A 21,805-nucleotide genomic window follows, 5' to 3' on the forward strand; every position below is an offset into this window, starting at 1 on the left:
ACTTCGTAAACGAGTGAATGTGCGTGTTTCAGACACTGGGGGCCGGAGCCTCGCGTTTGACAATGCTTATGTTGACCTTCGCTTTCGGCCCAGTCTCACCTGCGCCCGCACTCTTGTTGCTGTGTTTGTGGGGTCTTAACAGTTTCAGTCTCTTCTAATTTACTGAAAACACACACACACACTCATAACAATAATGCACACCTGTCTGCTCGAAGACGCCAACACAAATCCCTCACACTTGGACACACGCACACCCATAAAAATACTACACACTCTTCTGCTCACAGTCACTCACAAGCACACCTGAACACACACACGCATAAATATTATACACACTCCTCAGCACACACGAGCACACCTGTCCACACACTGAACACACCCATAAAAATAATACACACTCGTTTGCTCATAGTCACTCACAAGCACAACTGCACACACACTGAACACACCTCCAGTACCTGTTTACTCACAAACACAGGCAGTTCCAGATGGGGGTGATTAGGAATTCTGCGTCTTGGCTGTCTGAGTCCACATGGAATGGAAGAGGCTTTATTTTGACAAAAGCACAGAACAGCCTCTCTGTCGCCTCTTCCTCCAGCCTCTTCCCCTGTCTCCCCCCTTTCTCCCTTCCTCTGTCCTCCCTCTGTTTCAACAAGGGGCTCTTTCACTCGGGGAGCTCAGCTGCTCACTTTGGGCACAGACCCCACAAACACTGCTTCACTGTGTGAGGAGGGGGAGGCTGTGTGGTCACTGTGACACAGGAGGGATTAGGACAGAGAGATGCACTCTCTCTCGGATGGGAATGAATACACCCGTGAACTGAACAACTTTCTTCACTTCTTTGCTCATTCTCCCACACATGGTCCACCCTTCAAAACTCAGTTTTCCTGGGAGATGGACACTGTCTCACTGACTGCCCAGTACACTGCAGCTTGTCACAGCTGTGTATGCAGGTACCCCTGGGGTACACCCTGTCACAGTCTGAGGGCTTCATAGTGAGGCACTGGTCGCAGGTACCCCTGGGGTACACCCTGTCACAGTCTGAGGGCTTCACAGTGAGGCACTGCTCACAGGTACCCTTGGGGTTCACTCTGTCACAGCCTGAAGCCCTCACAATGAGGGCTTTACACACAGGTACCCCTGGGGTTCACTCTGTCACAGCCTGAAGGCCACACAGTGAAGCTCTGCACACAGGTACCCCTGGGGTTCACTGTCACAGCCTGAGGGCTTCACAGTGAGGCACTGCACACAGGTACCCCTAGGGTTCACTTTATCACAGCCTGAGGACTTCACAGTGAGGCTCTGCACACAGGTACCCCTGGGGTTCACTCTGTCAAAGCCTGAGGGCTTCACAGTGAGGCACTGCAGACAGGTACCCCTGGGGTTCACTCTGTCACAGCCTGAAGGCCACACAGTGAAGCACTGTACACAGGTACCCCTGGGGTTCACTCTGTACTGGCCTGAGGGCTTCACAGTGAGTGCTCTGCAGGTTCCCTATCTCTCTATACAGATCGCACTCTCCTCTCTCTCTCTCTGTCACCCTCTGTCCCTCTCTCTCTCCCTCTCTCTCTCTCTCTGAGTGTGCAGTACAGCCGGTCCCTGTCTCTGTCAGAGACAGTTCCTCTATTTCAGAGAACAGGCTTTCTGAACTGGAACGGCTGGCTGGCTGGGGATTTTGTGCCTGGTTGCTGCCGTGTTGTGGGTTGCTCCAGGTTTTGTTTACGGGCGATCCCGGTCGCTCCGGTCCCTGTCCTTCTGGATCTGTGTTTATTTGGCGTTTGGCTCCGGCCCCGTCTGGAGCACGGCGGGGAGTAACGGTTGCTGCCCTGGAGCCACCAGGCTGCGGAACTCGAACGCCCTGCAGTCTCACGCCTGTGAGCGCTGCGCCCCAGCCAGGACGCCGTTCGCCCGCCGCGAAGCGAGCGCAGGAGGGCGCCGGCATGGAGCCCTAGGGTGCCCACGCACCCCCGATGTCCACAGGAGCCACGCGCAGAGGAGGAGGGCAGAGTGGAGAGCCGCACCATGAATCGCAAAGACAGTAAGAGGTACGAACTGCGCGTGCAGCCCGTCAGCGCGTGTGTGTGTGTGTGTGTGGCAGTGTATCAGTGTATGTCAATGTACCAGAGTGTGTGTCAGTGTATCAGAAAGTGTGTGTCAGTGTATCACTGTGTGTCAGTGTATCAGAAAGTCATGGTCAGTGTATTAGAAAGTCAGTATCGGTGTGTGTCAGTGTACTAGAAAGTGTGTGTGTATCAGAGAGTGAGCATGTGACAGTGTGTGTTAATTTATCAGAAAGTCTGTGTGTGTGATAGTGTGCGTGGCAGTGTATCAGAAAGCCAGTATCAGTATTGTTGTGTCCATGTATCAGAAAGTAACAGTGTGTGTCTCAATGTATCAGAAAGTCAGTTATCAGTGTGTGTCAACATATCAGAAACTCATTATCAATGTGTGTGTGTGTCTTTCAATCTATCAGAAAGTGTGTCTTAGTTTCATCATGTCAGTATATGTTAGTCTCAAATTGTCAGCAAGTGTTTCATTGTACTGTATCATTTAGCCTGCACAGTGTGTCCCAGTGAGACTGTACTGTGTCCCAGTGAGGCTGTACAATGTCAGTGAGAATGTGTGTCAGCTTGTTTCAGTTACGAGTATCTCCTCAGTCCAGTGCAGAAGAGAGCAGTGCTCTGTCTGTGTGGTTTTGTATGTCGCAAACTGTGGTTTGTAAAAAGTTTCAAGCTTAGAAAATGCAACCTTTTTTTTTCTTGGTTTTGCTTTCCGTTGTTGAGAGGGCCGAGGGGAGGAAGGGGGGAATTCAGAGCTGTTTGCCGTTGCGCACAATCATCCCCATTTACATAACAGTTTGCACTTGCGTTACACATACAGTACAAAAACTGGTCTTATACGTGCATACCCTTTTCTTCTGTAGCAAAACCTTCTGGACACAGTGCTAGCACGTCTGAGGCAGAACCTGCACGACAGCTTGCTCTCTGTTGTGCACAAGTGGGGGCGGGTGCCACTGAGGTGGTCTGAACACAGCAGCAGGTGGAAGTCTGAGTCAGGGCGCCGTTGAGGGTCTGCAGAATTACATGCGCTCAGTTTCTGACAGGAGCGCCCCTCCTGCCTCCAGGAGAGTTGCTGTCGGACTTAACGGGCATGTCGGAGGCTGTCGTAAGAACGCAAGAAAGGTTATAACCGAGAGCCCCCAGCCTGTTTGGTAGTTGGTATCTTATTGACCCCTGGATCTCATCCAGCTCATCATCTATTACTTGAAGAAGCCAGGGTATCGGATTCGACACTGGCTGTGTCAGTGTGCTGGACTCTACAGGGACTGTAAGAGTCTAGAGCCCTGTGACTGGGCTGTGTCAGTGTACTTGTCTCTACATGGACACTGAGAGTCTAGAGCCCTGTGACTGGGCTGTGTCAGTGTACTTGTCTCTACATGGACACTGAGAGTCTAGAGCCCTGTGACTGGGCTGTGTCAGTGTACTGGACTCTACATGGACACTGAGAGTCTAGAGGCCTGTGACTGGGCTGTGTCAGTGTACTGGACTCTACATGGACACTGAGAGTCTAGAGGCCTGTGACTGGGCTGTGTCAGTGTACTGGACTCCACAGGGACTGTAAGAGTCTAGAGCCCTGTGACTGGGCTTTGTCAGTGTGCTGGACTCCACAGGGACTGTAAGAGTCTAGAGCCCTGTGACTGGGCTGTGTCAGTGTACTTGTCTCTACATGGACACTGAGAGTCTAGAGCCCTGTGACTGGGCTGTGTCAGTGTACTTGTCTCTACATGGACACTGAGAGTCTAGAGCCCTGTGACTGGGCTGTGTCAGTGTACTGGACTCTACAGGGACTGTACGATTCTAGACCCTGTGACTGGGCTGTGTCAGTGTGCTGGACTCCACAGGGACTGTAAGAGTCTAGAGCCCTGTGACTGGGCTTTGTCAGTGTGCTGGACTCTACATGGACTGTAAGAGTCTAGAGCCTGTGACTGGGCTGTGTCAGTGTACTGGACTCCACAGGGACTGTAAGAGTCTAGAGCCTGTGACTGGGCTGTGTCAGTGTCCTGGACTCCACAGGGACTGTAAGAGTCTAGAGCCCTGTGACTGGGCTGTGTCAGTGTGCTGGACTCCACAGGGACTGTAAGAGTCTAGAGCCCTGTGACTGGGCTGTGTCAGTGTGCTGGACTCCACAGGGACTGTAAGAGTCTAGAGCCTGTGACTGGGCTGTGTCAGTGTACTGGACTCCACAGGGACTGTAAGAGTCTAGAGCCCTGTGACTGGGCTGTGTCAGTGTGCTGGACTCCACAGGGACTGTAAGAGTCTAGAGCCCTGTGACTGGGCTGTGTCAGTGTACTTGTCTCTACATGGACTGTAAGAGTCTAGAGCCCTGTGGCTGGGCTGTGTCAGTGTACTGGACTCTACAGGGACTGTAAGAGTCTAGAGCCCTGTGACTGGGCTGTGTCAGTGTGCTGGACTCCACAGGGACTGTAAGAGTCTAGAGCCCTGTGACTGGGCTGTGTCAGTGTACTGGACTCTACATGGACACTGAGAGTCTAGAGCCCTGTGACTGGGCTGTGTCAGTGTACTGGACTCTACAGGGACTGTACGATTCTAGAGCCTGTGACTGGGCTGTGTCAGTGTACTGGACTCTACAGGGACTGTAAGAGTCTAGAGCCCTGTGACTGGGCTGTGTCAGTGTACTGGACTCCACAGGGACTGTAAGAGTCTAGAGCCTGTGACTGGGCTGTGTCAGTGTACTGGACTCCACAGGGACTGTAAGAGTCTAGAGCCTGTGACTGGGCTGTGTCAGTGTGCTGGACTCCACAGGGACTGTAAGAGTCTAGAGCCCTGTGACTGGGCTGTGTCAGTGTGCTGGACTCCACAGGGACTGTAAGAGTCTAGAGCCCTGTGACTGGGCTGTGTCAGTGTACTTGTCTCTACGTGGTCACTGAGAGTCTAGAGGCCTGTGACTGGGCTGTGTCAGTGTACTGGACTCTACAGGGACTGTAAGAGTCTAGAGCCCTGTGACTGGGCTGTGTCAGTGTACTGGACTCTACAGGGACTGTAAGAGTCTAGAGCCTGTGACTGGGCTGTGTCAGTGAATTGGACTCCTCAGGTACTTCAGGAATCTAGAGCCCTGTGACAGGGCTGTGTCAGTGTACCATACCTCATACCTCACTTAGACTGTAAGAAACTAAACTGCACAATGTTAGTGTACTCCACAGGCTTGTCTGTTTCACTGTAATTGTAAGAGGACATAGTCACTATTAAAGGCTAGGCCTATCCATCTGCTGTGATAGCAGGGCCTGTCTGTCTTTAGATCTATAGTATTTCTGCTGTCTGCCTGTTGCTTGAGTCGCAGGTCTGCCCCGTCTGCTGTGGAGAAACAGATTATTGTGTACATTTCCTTCTCTTTTTCTCTTGTTCTATGTAACCTTCTGGTCTTTCTGTCTTCCTCTATCTCTTTCTTTATAATTTCCTTGAAGTGGTAATGACAGCAGTGTGACGTTATCTGATGAAAGAAATCTGCCCTGGGTCAGGGAGACTCAGCTTGTTCAGCATCCTGTGCTGTTCTGCACCACGCACTTGCACAGGAGCACAATGACAGGGTGACTGTATGTACAGTTAGGGCATTGGTGTAATGTGATTTTAATACTAATAAAATTAAAATAACATTATATAAGGTACTATGAGAGAAGATCAGTCCTTTTACAAAAAAGGGCTACAGTCCCAGTACAGTAGAACAGTCCTGTTACAGTAGGAGCTACAGTCCCAGTATAGTAGAACAGTCCTGTTACAGTAGGAGCTACAGTCCCAGTACAGTAGAACAGTCCTGTTACAATAGGAGCTACAGTCCCAGTACAGTAGAACAGTCCTGTTACAATAGGAGCTACAGTCCCAGTACAGTAGAACAGTCTAAACTTCCATTTAACTGTATGTCTGGGTCAACTCCTAGTCATCTCCATAGGGCTCTTAATAACTCAGGATAGTTATAACCATTAATACCTCTGCATCCATTAACTAACTACCGAGAGGGGGGGGCAGAACAGGCAGGTGTGTGTCTGGGCCCAGCTAAGGGTGGGCTGTCTTCAGCCACAGTGAGAGAAAGGCATTAAGACCGTCAAGTAGAGAAGGTGGGGGGTGGGCGGGAAGATTTCCACTGTGAAAATCAGAAAGGAGAAGTTCTTTTCTGAATGAAATTCAAAAGAAAACAAGAAGGAAGAGTGGGGGCAGGGGAGGGGGGCAGGCGGGCGGGCACAGGCCCACCTCCCCAGTCCAACATGGCGGCCGAGCCTGAACCTGCTGCTACACTTCACCAGACTGTGATCAACACCCTGCCCAGCCCCGCAGGTGCTTTCCGCAGGGGAAAGGACAGAACTAATTTGGACAGACTGGTGGACACAGCGCTAGGCACACAGAGGAGCAGGCACAAACACAGCAGCACTGTGCTTCGTATAGTACTGCGCATCCTACAGGGCCTGGCTCAGATACTACCACAGTAATACAGTGGGGCACAGGAACATTGTGGGGAAAAACTGGGATATAGGGTGAAGAGGTTTGTTTTAAATCCTGTGTTCTGTACTACTATTACCACTGCTGCTAGTGTTAGTACTACTATTACCACTGCTGCTAGTGTTACAAATACTACTATTACCACTGCTGCTAGTGTTAGTACTACTATTACCACTGCTGCTAGTGCTGCTACTACTGTTACCATTGCTGCAAATATTACTACTATTAGTATTACTACTGTTGTTACTACTTTAGTTTCACAGCTACACCCAACTAAGACAGCAATGAGAAGGAAGGGCGAGTACGAGATCAGCAGAAGACAGGATTTTCGAAGCAGTCTGTTTCTCATGTCGTGAGCTCTGTGGCGGGGGGTGCTGGCACTGAGCGGCGTGTGGCCAGGGGTTGCAAAGCTTGCTGCAAGGCACTCTCCACAATGGGCACACACACACAGATACACAGATACACAGACACACACACACACACACGAGCAGCGCAGGGGCCTGCAGGGACTATCTGTCGGCAGCATGTTATCACACGGAGAGGAGAGCCACAGATAACATCTCTGGTGCAGCGCAGGAGACAGCAGTTTCAGTCACACAGGCCTCACGAAGTCGGAGGCGAGGTGAGGGAAATTCAAAAAGCTGCCGAGCCAAGCAGAGCAGCGCAACAGCTAGACAGCACCGCCGCTGTGTGCCTGTTTTATCTCACAGTGTTTCTCTACAAACCCTGGGTGTCGCGTGGCTCCTTATTTAGGCTTTGTATTTTTATTGAAACCTGGCAAATATGCTAGAAGCGTCTGCAGTCTGTTTATAGCTGACTGTGGTCTGTCCTCTCCCAAATCTGAGTGCTGTCAGGACTGCCATGGTTTTGTTTGTTGGTGGAAAGGGGTAAGGATGGCGCTGTAGCGACCACAGCCAGCTCCGCGCACACCCGCACAGCACTCGCTGGCCTCGGCAGTTTCAGCTCGTGCTGCACGGGTGACATCACAGCGCAGCGACAGAAAGGGCAGGAAACAGAGCGACACCGCTGCCGATCATTCCCACGAGCCCCGGGGCGGCAGTGTGAGGTCTGTCCGTTCCGGCCGCAGCGCCGGTGCGTTTCAGGCAGCGGGGGTCCGGGGGGTCCGGAGGGGCTTGGTCTCGGTTCAGGTCGAGGCCTGTGGCCCGGGAGTCGCTGGCCCGAACTCCAGGCGCATCACTGTCCTTCTCCGACAGGGATCCCTGGTACGGCCACACTGCAGCTCCGCGCAGTCCTCAGATAGGTCCGCCGCCGGAAGCGAGCGGGCAGGGAGACAGCGGGTTCTCTCAGAGACCGGAGGCAGTTCTACTTTGACATACAGGCCACAGGCACTGTCAGAGGACACACCTGTCCCGAATGCATATCCTTCTCCATTACAACTGCAGAAGTTCAGCTGAGGTACAGATACTTGCATCAGATCCCCTTGTAGCTTTCTGTGTTCAGGACTAAAGCGATTCAGTTCTTTTGCGGTCCTGGAGTGGGAAACTCCTCTGAGTCTTTCTTTGATGCCTCCTAGACAATGAAAGGGAAATGGCTGGTGTACTCCAGGAGCATTTCATCCACGTTCCAGACAGCGCTGTGCATTTAATAGTGTCAGTGTAGAAGAGGCAGATCCCAGGGGCACTCAGGGTGATACATCCCCAGGACTCTGACTTGTTTTACTCATTGTACACAAGGAAACTGGCTGTTATTCCTCCAGCAGTCACTACAGACAGGGGTTGTTCCCAGGGTCTGGAGTACAGGATCCAGTGCCCATCCATGAGAAGGGTTACACAGCTGACCCAAGCAATTACAGACCAATAAGTGCAAGACGTTTATGGAAACAACAATTAGAACTACAGCTGAGGATCACCTGTATGGAAGAGGGTCTCAGAGGACAGTCAGTGTGGACTCAGAAAAGGTTGTGTTAAACTTGCTGGAGAGCTCAGACCAAACAACGTCAGTGAAGGATACACAGACCAGATGATATATAGATATATTTAGAAGGCTTTTCAGAAGATTCCTCATGAAGGATTCTCCCATTACAGGCTGCAGGCATTGAGGAAAATGTCTGTTCTCGGATTGAGACTTGGCTAATAAATAGAAATGCGAGGGTACAGTTAAGTAGTGAACCCTCAGGTGGAGGTGATGTAATTACTGGAGAACCTCGTGGATCTGAACTAAGGCCAGTGATGCTTTAATGTTATATTAATTATCTAGATCCCAGTATAGTGTTAGACTAGTCACATTTGCAGATGATAAGAAAATTAGGGGGTTTAGGAAAACTCTAAAGAAGCAGAACATGAAATTGAAGTAGGTTTAGAAAACAATTCAAGACTGGGCCAACAGCAGGTAGATGGCAGTTAAAATGGACAGGTGCAGAGTGTTACATGCAGGTAGCACAGGCACAGACTACAGGTAGAAAATGGAAAACACTGAGATAGAAGGGGCCACGTATGAAAAAGACTTCGTGTTTCTGTTGGCACTTGATATACATCTTTTCGAGTCCCTGGACAAACAACATAAAGGGCAAACAGGCTGTCCAGACACATAAACGAAGCAGAGTTTAAATGAAGGGATATTATGTTACAGCTGTAAAAGTCATGTTTCTATAACATGGTGACTAAAACTGCCCAGTATTCTCAATGAGGTCTTCTCAGTGCACTGTACGACTTTAACAACATCCCCTGATTTCTATTCTGTGCCTTGAGCTACAGATCCTAACCTTCTGTTTGCCCTTTGTCTGGAGGCTGGGAATCGAGCGTCAACAGAAACACAGGGCTTCCTGCACTGGGGCTCATGGTTTCCCCTTTGGTGTTCATGGTTTATGTTTGTGCTGCCTGCATGTGACGCTGCACCTGCCTCTTCTGCTTCACCTGCCCGCACAGAGTGTCGCCTGCCAGCAGCACCTAGCTCGGCTCTTGAACGCCGTCGTTCTGAATCTTCCAGAAAAATCCACATGCACACAGTCTCGGGACAGTCGCCCCCCCCCCCCCAGCCTGGCATTTGAACATTTTGCTGGGGGGGAGAAGAGGGGTCGACACTGTGGTGTCTTTTTCCTTTCAGTCAGCACTTTGGGCTTAAAGCTGAAACTTGAAATTTCTCCTGTTCCTCCTTGCAAGTCAAAAAGTTGCAGTGAATCACAGGAATACTGCGATGTGGCGGTGATGTGGGTCATCACTTGTCTGGAGGTCACAGGGAGAGAGTCGGGGGTCCTGCAGGGTGAGAGGTCACAGGCAGAGAGTGAGGGGTCCTGCAGGGTGAGAGGTCACAGGGAGAGAGCGAGGGGTCCTGCAGGGTGAGAGGTCAGGGAGAGAGCGAGGGGTCCTGCAGGGTGAGAGGTCACAGGGAGAGAGTCGGGGGTCCTGCAGGGTGAGAGGTCAAAGGGAGAGAGTCAGGGGTCCTGCAGGGTGAGAGGTCACAGGGAGAGAGTCAGGGGTCCTGCAGGGTGAGAGGTCACAGGGAGAGAGCGAGGGGTCCTGCAGGGTGAGAGGTCACAGGCAGAGAGCGAGGGGTCCTGCAGGGTGAGAGGTCACAGGGAGAGAGTCAGGGGTCCTGCAGGGTGAGAGGTCACAGGGAGAGAGTCAGGGGTCCTGCAGGGTGAGAGGTCACAGGGAGAGAGTCAGGGGTCCTGCAGGGTGAGAGGTCACAGGGAGAGAGTCAGGGGTCCTGCAGGGTGAGAGGTCACAGGGAGAGAGTCAGGGGTCCTGCAGGGTGAGAGGTCACAGGGAGAGAGCGAGGGGTCCTGCAGGGTGAGAGGTCACAGGCAGAGAGCGAGGGGTCCTGCAGGGTGAGAGGTCACAGGGAGAGAGTCAGGGGTCCTGCAGGGTGAGAGGTCACAGGGAGAGAGTCAGGGGTCCTGCAGGGTGAGAGGTCACAGGGAGAGAGTCAGGGGTCCTGCAGGGTGAGAGGTCACAGGGAGAGAGTCAGGGGTCCTGCAGGGTGAGAGGTCACAGGGAGAGAGTCAGGGGTCCTGCAGGGTGAGAGGTCACAGGGAGAGAGTCAGGGGTCCTGCAGGGTGAGAGGTCACAGGGAGAGAGTCAGGGGTCCTGCAGGGTGAGAGGTCACAGGCAGAGAGCGAGGGGTCCTGCAGGGTGAGAGGTCAGGGAGAGAGCGAGGGGTCCTGCAGGGTGAGAGGTCACAGGGAGAAAGTCAGGGGTCCTGCAGGTTGAGAGGTCACAGGGAGAGAGTCAGGGGTCCTGCAGGGTGAGAGGTCACAGGGAGAGAGTCAGGGGTCCTGCAGGGTGAGAGGTCACAGGGAGAGAGTCAGGGGTCCTGCAGGGTGAGAGGTCACAGGGAGAGAGTCAGGGGTCCTGCAGGGTGAGAGGTCACAGGGAGAGAGTCAGGGGTCCTTCAGGGTGAGAGGTCACAGGGAGAGAGTCAGGGGTCCTGCAGGGTGAGAGGTCACAGGGAGAGAGTCAGGGGTCCTGCAGGGTGAGAGGTCACAGGGAGAGAGCGAGGGGTCCTGCAGGGTGAGAGGTCACAGGGAGAGAGTCAGGGGTCCTGCAGGGTGAGAGGTCACAGGGAGAGAGCGAGGGGTCCTGAAGTGAAAGAGGATGTAGGGAGGGAGTAAGAGGAGGCTGGCAGTGTGCTGGCAATTCCTAGATGTTGGCACTAAGTCAGAGTTTGGGATGCAAATCAGTCATGATAGGATCAGCTGGCTGTGTGTGTTTTTGTACTGAGATTTGCATATGAGTGCACTTGACACAGCTGAACAGAGGCCTGTACTGAACACAGAGCGTACACATACAGAGAAAAACACATAGTGCTGCTTTATAGCAAAATCATGACTTGTTTAGCATAGGCAAGATGCCCTCAGTCTTACAGCACAGACATAATGCTGTCTTATTGACACATTTCCCCCAGTGCTGTCCTATATATACTGTATGGCACTTTTCCCTCACTGCTGTCCCATATCCCTGACACGATACCCTCAATGTTGTCCTATAGCAGTGCCCCTATGTCCTCAGTGCTGTCCTATATCACTGACACAATCCCTCAATGTTGTCCTATAGCAGTGCCCCTATGTCCTCAGTGCTGCCCTATATCACTGACACAATCCCTCAATGTTGTCCTATAGCAGTGCCCCTATGTCCTCAGTGCTGTCCTATATCACTGACACAATCCCTCAATGTTGTCCTATAGCAGTGCCCCTATGTCCTCAGTGCTGTCCTATATCACTGACACAATCCCTCAATGTTGTCCTATAGCAGTGCCCCTATGTCCTCAGTGCTGTCCTATATCACTGACACAATCCCTCAATGTTGTCCTATAGCAGTGCCCCTATGTCCTCAGTGCTGTCCTATATCACTGACACAATCCCTCAATGTTGTCCTATAGCAGTGCCCCTATGTCCTCAGTGCTGTCCTATATCACTGACACAATCCCTCAATGTTGTCCTATAGCAGTGCCCCTATGTCCTCAGTGCTGTCCTATATCACTGACACAATCCCTCAATGTTGTCCTATAGCAGTGCCCCTATGTCCTCAGTGCTGTCCTATATCACTGACACAATCCCTCAATGTTGTCCTATAGCAGTGCCCCTATGTCCTCAGTGCTGTCCTATATCACTGACACAATCCCTCAATGTTGTCCTATAGCAGTGCCCCTATGTCCTCAGTGCTGTCCTATATCACTGACACAATCCCTCAATGTTGTCCTATAGCAGTGCCCCTATGTCCTCAGTGCTGTCCCATATCACTGACACAATGCCCTAATTTCTGCCCATATCATTGCCATGGTAACTATAGCAGTCTCTTTACTCTTTAAGCTTTGAACATGCCATGCAAGCCCTCATCCCCAAGAAGGCTGTGCTGGGGGTGTTACTGTCAAGTCACTCTAAGCCTGTTCTGTCTAACTAGCCTGTGTTCTGTGTTTTGGGGTCAACAGAGGGTCTGTAACGAAGTGAAGAGAAGCGAGTCCGACAAGTCCAACTGCAGCTGTCCGGTCTTGTCTGGTGACCCTGAAACATAAGCATGCTGCTGCTATAGAAAGTGCTGTACTGCCTTTTACTGAATACTGAAACTGCAACATGACTTGATATTGCTGGTACTTACACAGCTACTACTTGCATGGTCCAGTCAGTGTGCAATGTGGTCCAGTCAGTGTGCAATGTGGTCCAGTCAGTGTGCAGTGTGGTCCAGTCAGTGTACAATGTGGTCCAGTCAGTGTACAATGTGGTCTGGTCACTGTGCACTGTGGTCCAGTCAGTGTACAATGTGGTCTGGTCAGTGTGCAGTGTGGTCTGGTCAGTGTACAATGTGGTCTGGTCAGTGTGCACTGTGGTCCAGTCAGTGTACAATGTGGTCTGGTCAGTGTGCAGTGTGGTCTGGTCAGTGTACAATGTGGTCCGGTCAGTGTGCAGTGTGGTCCAGTCAGTGTACAATGTGGTCCAGTCAGTGTGCAGTGTGATCCTGTCAGTGTACAATGGGGTCTGGTCAGTGTGCACTGTGTTCCAGTCAGTGTACAATGGGGTCTGGTCAGTGTGCAGTGTGGTCTAGTCAGTATATAGTGTGAACTGGTCAGTGTGCAGTGTGGTCTGGTCAGTGTACAATGGGGTCTGGTCAGTGTACAGTGGGGTCTGGTCAGTGTGCAGTGTGGTCCAGTCAGTGTACAATGGGGTCTGATCAGTGTGCAGTGTGGTCCAGTCAGTATACAATGTGCTCAGTCAGTCTTTAGTGTGCTTGGGTCAGTATAAGTGTAAGCTGGTCAGTCTATATTGTGGTCCAGTCAGTATACAATGTGCTCTGTCAGTCTTAAGTGTGCTTGGGTCAGTATGAGTGTGGACTGGTCAGTCTATATTGTGGTCTGGTCAGTATAGTCTGTACGCAATGTGGGGAGGGGCAGTGCACATCTCACAGTGAAAGAAAGCACAAGCGATCCTTCAGCAGAGCCTGGCGAGGGTGGGTCAAGGTCGCAGGTGTGCTCGATGTGGGAGACGGCCTACCCAAAGACACAGGGCGACATCCGTGCCAAGAAGCTAACTGTCATCACACAGGTCCTGCAGGCCGGGGAGCACAAGTGTCTGAAGGTCCAAGGTGTCACAGAAACAGAGAAACCATCATTTACGGCAGTTAGGCCAACAGGAAGGGGAGTACCTGAGTGTTCTTCCCAACAGCACTTTCACTGGTGAAGAAGAAAGACATGTGAAACACATCCACTTCTACAAGGACACTGACAGCAAAGGCAGTGAAGGGTCAGACATTAATAGCTGCACACAGAAGAATCGCTGGCTGTGTTTCAGGTACTGCTGGGGCCTCCACTATGCTGCTGAAGAGCCAGGGAGAGCAGGAGTGACAGGAGGGGAGGGGGGCTGGTGATTCACGGCTCATTAGTTTCATTTATGTGAACAAAGGACGTCTCTGATTGACCACAAAGAGACGTTTATAGAAAACACACTCACAAGAGCTGACATGCAAAGTCACACACACACACAAACACACAGATGCACAAACGCACCCACTGAGATGCACACAAACATGCACCCACATGCAATGTACAAGCACACAATAACGTATACACATCTACACAAGTATATACAATTATCAATCACACACACATCATCATAAAGAAATCCACCCACACCTACACCAACACAGAGATATGCATAAGAACATGTATACACCAACACTATGTCACAAACTGACACTAATACTTAATTTGTAACAATATAAAAGCATTCTTCCTGGTGTAGTTGGTTAACTAAGCAAGCTTGCAAATGATACGAAATTAGGAGGATTAGCAAACACTGTAGAAGAAGCACATGAAATTCAAAAAGGTTGAAATAAAACTCAAGTCCGAGCAAACACCTGGCAGCTGATGTTTAATGTAGACAAGTGCAGGGTATTGCATGCAGGGAGCAAAAACACAAACTGATAAGACAAGAAACGCAGAGATAGAAGAGGCTGCTTATGAAAAATACATTGTGTTCTGTTGACACATGATTTACATCTTATAGACAATGTGGGAAAGCAATAAGAAAGGCAAACAGTCTTAAGATATATAATTAAAATAAGAGAATATGAATCAAGGAATGCAAGGTTAAACTTGGATAACACACTGGTATGTTTTTTTAGAATATAGTGTACGGTTTTAGTCAGCGCATTATAGGAAACGTATTTACCGCAGTCCCTTACAAAGGTATTCAGACCCTTTAAAGGTTTTCAAACGTTGCTGGATTAAAAAGGATATTTGCACATCTTTTTTCAATCTGTTTTTTTTTTTGCAAGGTCACATGTGTCAAGAAAAAAAAATTCAAGACAAGGTTTGTGTTTTGCCAGCAGGTACCTTAAAGAAAGTCTGAAACTGAAATGCGCTGCTTGCATGAGTATTCAGACCACATGCACCGATATTTGGTAGCACCACATTTTGCCAAAATAACAGCTTGAAGTCTTTAGGGGTTTGCACAAGGGTTAGGAGTGGTCCGCCCTTCCCCTTGGCAGACTTTCTCCAGCTCATTCAGGTTTCTAGCCTGCAATCTTCACATCCTGCCGCTGAATGGGCTTGAGGTCAGGACTTTGGCTGGACCACTCAAGGACACTCACCTCTTCATTCTTGAGCCACTTCAGTGTTGCTTTGGCGCTGTGCTTGGTGAATATTCTCCCAAGCTTCAGTTTTTTAGAAGACTGAAACGAGTGCTCTTGCATTATCCCCCTGTAGGGGCAGTGTTTCCTGGGGCACCTGCAGTGTAAGGTTTGTGTTACACATAGCTCTGTGAATTTTGGCCAGAAAGCTCTCTCTTGGTCTCATCTGACTACAAAACGCTTTCCCAAATCCTACCTGGATCACCCCCGCGCTGTCTGACAAACTCCAGACGGGCTTTGAGATGGTGCTTTCCGAGTGATGGCTTCTTTCTTGCACTCACACATACAGGCCAGGGTTAGGCAGAGCTCTTGATGTAGTGGACTGGTGCACCGTTCCTCCACTCTCAGTCTCCTTCTGGTTTGGATGCTGAGTTTTGAGGAAAGGCCTTTTCTTGGCAGTGACTCAGGGATGTGATGCAACAACCGCTTCTTGATTATTGAGCCAACAGTGCTCACTGGGATATCCAAACACTATGATATTTCTTATACTCTTTTCCAAATCTGTTCATTTTTATCACCTTTCCCTAACTTCCTTAGAATGCTTTTAACCTTCATTTTTGTACCTTTCCTTCAGAGTCACTGCTGATCCCTGGGAATAGTACTGGCAAACACTGCTGAGGCCAATGGTAATGCAATTATATCCTCATTAGGCAATTACTTTCACCTGTGTAAACCTAGAGGTACCAGATCACAGCGGTCTGAATCTTTATGCAAGCAGCATATTTCAGTTTTTGATTTGATATCTGCTGACTTTTAAGATTGTCTTTTACGATATCTGCTGAAAAATGACTAATTTTGTCTTTAAAAAATTCTGCTTGAGCATGCGAGTTTGCAACACAAACGCTGATTGGAATCCAGCATCTTTTTGTAATCCAGCAACATTTGTAAATTTTTAAAGGGTCTGAATACGTTTGCAAGGCACTGTATACTGTAACAACACTCAGTCCAGCTCATCTGTATCTTCACATTAATACTCATCCTCATCAGACCTGTAGATACTGTAAAGACACTCAATGTGATCATCTGTAGCCTCACATGAACTATTATCACAAGATCTGCAGATACTGTGATGACACTCAGTCCAGCTCGTCTGTAACTTAACATGAACACATCATCGTCAGATCAGCAGATATGAGCAGTGGCTGCCTGGTGTCCAACAATGTGTGTCTGTGTGTGTGTGCGTGCGAGCGTGCGTGAGAGCATGTGCACAACGACATGTCAGTGTCGGTAAGAGTTAAGATGAACTGGAAGCTGAAAGCAGATAAAAGTTCTCGTCTTCTGCTTTCTCAGTTGATCTCCAAGATACAGTGCAGCTCCAATACTGAGGTCTCATCTTCTCTTTAATAAATATTACAGGCTGTTTGTAATATATACCAGGTCTGTTCACACACAGGAGCTCCAGTTAGAGTGTGGACAGCAGGCGTGTGTGAACACAGGGGCTCCAATAAGAGTCTGGACACCAGGCGTGTCCACACACAGGGGCTCCAATAAGAGTCTGGACACCCGGCGTGTCCACACACAGGGGCTCCAGTAAGAGTCTGGACACCAGGCGTGTCCACACACAGGGCTCCAATAAGAGTCTGGACACCCGGCGTGTCCACACACAGGGGCTCCAATAAGAGTCTGGACACCAGGTGTGTCCACACACAGGGCTCCAATAAGAGTCTGGACACCCGGCGTGTCCACACACAGGGCTCCAATAAGAGTCTGGACACCAGGCGTGTCCACACACAGGGGCTCCAGTAAGAGTCTGGACACCAGGCATGTCCACACACAGGGCTCCAATAAGAGTCTGGACACCCGGCGTGTCCACACACAGGGCTCCAATAAGAGTCTGGACACCAGGCGTGTCCACACACAGGGGCTCCAGTAAGAGTCTGGACACCAGGCGTGTCCACACACAGGGCTCCAATAAGAGTCTGGACACCAGGCGTGTCCACACACAGGGGCTCCAATAAGAGTCTGGACAGCCGGCGTGTCCACACACAGGGCTCCAATAAGAGTCTGGACACCAGGCGTGTCCACACACAGGGGCTCCAATAAGAGTCTGGACACCAGGCGTGTCCACACACAGGGGCTCCAATAAGAGTCTGGACACCAGGCGTGTCCACACACAGGGGCTCCAACAAGAGTCTGGACACCGTCTCTAGAGGCTGTTCACACTGGAGTTTTTATGGACTCAGTTGCTGGTCCATTTCATTTGGAGAACGGTGTTAGCATTAAGGTTTGATCCAAAGTCAACTGATTTTCAACAGCCATGGAAGGAAGGGAGCCTTCCAGGTATTCCAGGAAATGCGACAGCACCCAGGGAAGCGGAATGGACAGGAGAGGAGCCATTTTAGAAACGTGGTCAGACAGCAGCTCCCACTGGAAGCCGGAAGAGAAAGGGCTTATGGGACACTGTGATCTGGTCAGGGCCAGAGTAAAAGAGATGCCACAGAAGCATTTCAAAACAAAGACAATCTGAGCAAAACAAACTGAAAAATATTTCCAAACGAACAAGCAATCCAGGCATCGGCTCCAAAGGGGAGTGAGTGCACTTGGTTATGGCAGTGTGTGAACACAAGTGAATTGATTTCTGTTGACACAGGGACCAAGAAACACTAGTCCACCTCCAGATGAATTCAGCACAGTGGAGCTCAGTTAATCATGAACCAGTATTGATACATCGTTTCAGGCCCAACGAACTGACGCCAGACCACATGAAACGAATGCAGAGAGAACGAGCCCAGCTGGTCTGCAGCAGGTTCTCCACCAAGACCCTGCGCCCAGCCAGATAGCTATCAGACGTACTGTATTTCCACACAGCTGAAGGGAAAAGCCTGTCTCTGCAGGAGAACACCTTTCATGTGGACAAAGTCAGGACAGTCAGACTCCGGTGCGTTTCACTGACGAGGCTCTTAACGAGATGAGGTCAGTGACAGGAAGCTCCTGGGAGGCAGTTCAGGGAAGTGGGTGTCTGTGAGTTCTTAGAATTGCCTAGCCACAATGTCACACTGTGTACACACGAACACACATTAGCACACTCTGAAACACAGTGACACACGCTGACACCTGCGCTGGGCACACCGACACACGTGCACTCACTTGATGGATTTTAACACGCAATGACATACTAATGTTCCCTGACTCTTTCTGCCCTGTCTGTTGTATATCCCTGTTTCCCCCGTCGGTTCTAACTCCAATTCAAAGAGCTTTCTTGGCATGACCGAAGAATTACAGTGTTGCCCAAGCAAAAACAATTCACAGAACATTTACAGTAAAAACACATTATTGGACATTTACATACATCATATAAAGTATCACTGTAATGCAGGCTCACTGTCTGTTCCTCAGGCTGTGCCAGGGGATAACACACTGGGCTGCAGTTCTGTTGAATTTCCTCTCTAAGAAGGACTGGAAGGTGTTCTGACTTTGGCAGGTGTGGAAATTCTGGGATTTGGAAGTTATTTTAGGGAAGAAGGCTTATCTATATCCCCGTCTCACTCTGCCCCTGTTGTCTAAATATCCCTCTGTCTCTCACCGAGCTCAAAGCTCATCTTTCACTTCCTCTTGGTTTCTGCTCAGTCTGGACTTTCACATCCCCAAACGCACAGTGATAGACATACCGGCCCATGACAAACACAGACCCTCACACTGACAAAAACACAGACACACACACACACATAGACACATAAAGTACAGACAGACATAACGTTATTCCATCCAGTTACTCTGGGAGAAGAACTCTAGTTTCTATACTCTATATACCTAGTAGTGAAGGAATATTAATATGAAGTTACAGCTGATTAGACTAGGTGTCTTTACAGTATCTACAGGTCTGATGATGATGAGTGTTAATGTGAGGTTACAGATGACCAGACTGAGAGTCTCTACAGTATCTTCAGGTCTGATGACAATGGAGTGCCTATATAGACTTAAACTAATTTAAGGACTGCCTGAAATGAAAGCCTGAAATGATCCAGTAAAATGTTTGTCTTCGTACCATTGTGAGCGGCAGTCTTTCTCATGAATTAGAAACCTCACCTCAGTGTGCGCGTCTTGTCGCTGTAGTGTCCTCGGATCTCTTCCTGAAACAGGATCGCAGTTAAGCACACAGCAGCACAGCGGGCGCATGTCCGTCCCATAACCTGTTTCTCTTCACGCCAGCTGTTGGTTTTGCACATTTCGAAACACCGGATGTGACTCGCATCCCGCTCACTCCCCAGTCTGGCATCCCCAGCTGGGCGGGGATCAGGAATCTCAGGCCGGGATCTGCAGGGGAGGATGAGGAGGATGAGGGGAGGATGAGGAGGGGCACACGGGCTCTGGCTCGAGGTGCAGGAGGGTGAGGCGGGAGTCGAGAGACCCCCTCCCCCTCCTGCCCCGGGAAATGGCAGTCACAGTCACGTGACCGACTCGAACCCGCGACAGCTGGGCCGGCCCGAGCTGGGGGCGCGGGAATTCAGAACCGTTTCATGAGTGAAACTGAGCGGCGAGGGTACATCTCCACCATCTATCACTCCTCCTCCTTCCCTCTGTCATTGTCTCATGCCTTCGCTTCCTCCTCCTCCTTCGCCATCACCCCTCCTCGTCCCCCTCCTCTCTCCCCCTCTCCTGTGTCTCCTCTTCACTGGCATGGCACTGACAGAGACACCTCTCCTGTCTCCCCTCTCCCAGGAAGTCCCGAGCGGAGTGCGGGGGCATGCTGACGGGGGGCGGCGGGGGTGTGCGGGCAGGGGGCCGGGCGGTGAGGAGGAGGATGACCTGCCCGTCCCCCCAGGAGATCAGCCGGGCCCAGGCCATGATGACGCCGCTGGGCTCGCTGACCCGCGGGGCCAGCCTGGACGAGCTCATCGACCGCTGCCTCAACTCCTTCGGTGAGAGAGAGGGGACGGGGGTCTGACGGAGGGAGGGATCTGACAGAGGAAGAGAAGGATGGAGAGAGGGAAGAGATGGAGAGATGGATCTGACAGTGGAAGAGAGGGATGGAGAGGGAGGAATCTGACAGAGGAAGAGAGGGATGGAGAGGGAGGAATCTGACAGGAAGAGAGGGATGGAGGGAGGGATCTGACAGAGGAGGAGAGGGATGGAGAGAGGGATCTGACAGAGGAGGAGAGGGATGGAGAGAGGGATCTGACAGGAAGAGAGGGATGGAGGGAGGGATCTGACAGAGGAAGAGAGGGATGGAGAGGGAGGGATCTGACAGAGGAAGAGAGGGATGGAGGGAGGGATCTGACAGAGGAGGAGAGGGATGGAGAGAGGGATCTGTCAGAGGAAGAGAGGGATGGAGGGAGGGATCTGACAGAGGAGGAGAGGGATGGAGGGAGGGATCTGACAGAGGAGGAGAGGGATGGAGAGAGGGATCTGTCAGAGGAAGAGAGGGATGGAGGGAGGGATCTGACAGAGGAGGAGAGGGATGGAGAGAGGGATCTGACAGAGGAAGAGAGGGATGGAGGGAGGGATCTGACAGAGGAGGAGAGGGATGGAGGGAGGGAGGAGAGTGACAGAGGGATCTGATAAGAAGAGAGATGGCTGCTTCACGCTGTCAAACGCGCACACAGTGTCCACAGCAGCAGCCACAGCTCAAGTGTCTGGGGGGAGAGAGGGGGTCCGTTGTGTTCTGCACTCAGCAGAACCGCTGTGGTGGGTGTCTTCATTCCCTGGCTCCTCTGCCCTCCCGTGCAGCTGTCTGCTCTCCTCCATGCTGTCATCAGGTGTGGCAGGACGCTGGCGTGGCGCGGTCCGAGCGTGGCTCTGCCCTCTGCAAGAGGAAGCCACGTGACGCGATTTCAGCAAGAGTGCCAGCGCCACCCCAGACCTCAGCGAGGTCACACACTCATGTGTTTTTCCTGTATGAATGTCTCTCTCTGCCCTTCTCTTTCTCCTTGTCTCCCTCTGCCCCTCTCTCAGTTCAATTCACAAAGCTTTATTGGCATGACCAATGAGCGTCAGGGTTGCCAAAGCACAAACAATGAACACAACATTTACAATATAGACACATCATAATACATTGACATACAAACATATGGAGCATTATTGAGAGACAGGCTCAGTGTTCCTCAGGCTGGGACAGGAGATCACATACTGCTCATACTAGAAAGACTAGCCCTCTTTCCCTAACTGCCCCCTCTCTCTCCTTGTCTGTCTCTATCTCTCTCCCTGTCTGTCTCTATCTCTCTCCCTGTCTGTCTCTCTCCCTCTCTCTCCTTGTCTGTCTCTCTATCCCTCTCTCTCCCTGTCTGTCTCTATTCCTCTCTCTCCCTGTCTGTCTCTCTATCCCTCTCTCTCTCCTTGTCTGTCTCTATCCCTCTCTCCCTGCTCTGCCCCTCTCTCTCTGGTTGTGCCGGAGCGTGGGAGCGAGGGTAGGGAGGGTAGGGAGATGCTGCTGGAGGAATGCGGACAGAGAGAGTGTGGACGTGCGAGATGGAGGGGAGAGGGACAATCAGACTTTGTTCTAGGAGCAGGAGAGCTCCTGTCTGAGAGTCACAGGAGAGGGACAGCAGGCCTGATCCACACAGCAGACACACACGCTCGGATACACACACACACTGATACACACACAGCAAACAAATACACACAAACTCTGATTCACAGCAAACACACACACAGCAGACACACACGCTCTGATACACACTCAACAGAAACACACTGATACATGCATAACAGACAAAAATGCTCTGATACACACTCAACAGACACACACTGATTCACACACAGCATAAACTCACACACTGA

General features: G+C 50.9%; 1 protein-coding gene across 2 annotated transcripts in view; it reads left to right on the plus strand.

Moving 5' to 3' along the window:
• Positions 1-1,353: 1,353 nt before the first annotated feature.
• The window catches only part of rasgrp4 (RAS guanyl releasing protein 4), a 38,862-nt gene continuing 18,410 nt past the window's right edge, over positions 1,354-21,805 (plus strand). For both annotated transcript variants that reach the window (XR_015935711.1, XM_088627834.1), the window contains exons 1-2: positions 1,354-2,045; positions 19,748-19,947. Coding sequence is in view for 1 of the 2 variants with exons in the window: in XM_088627834.1 (XP_088483960.1) it covers positions 2,023-2,045; positions 19,748-19,947 (223 nt within the window). In the remaining variant the exon portion in view is untranslated. The remainder of the gene's footprint in view (positions 2,046-19,747; positions 19,948-21,805) is intronic.

Source organism: Lepisosteus platostomus, chromosome 4, assembly GCF_059453375.1.
Source record: "Lepisosteus platostomus isolate fLepPlt1 chromosome 4, fLepPlt1.hap1, whole genome shotgun sequence".
NCBI lineage: Eukaryota > Metazoa > Chordata > Actinopteri > Semionotiformes > Lepisosteidae > Lepisosteus > Lepisosteus platostomus.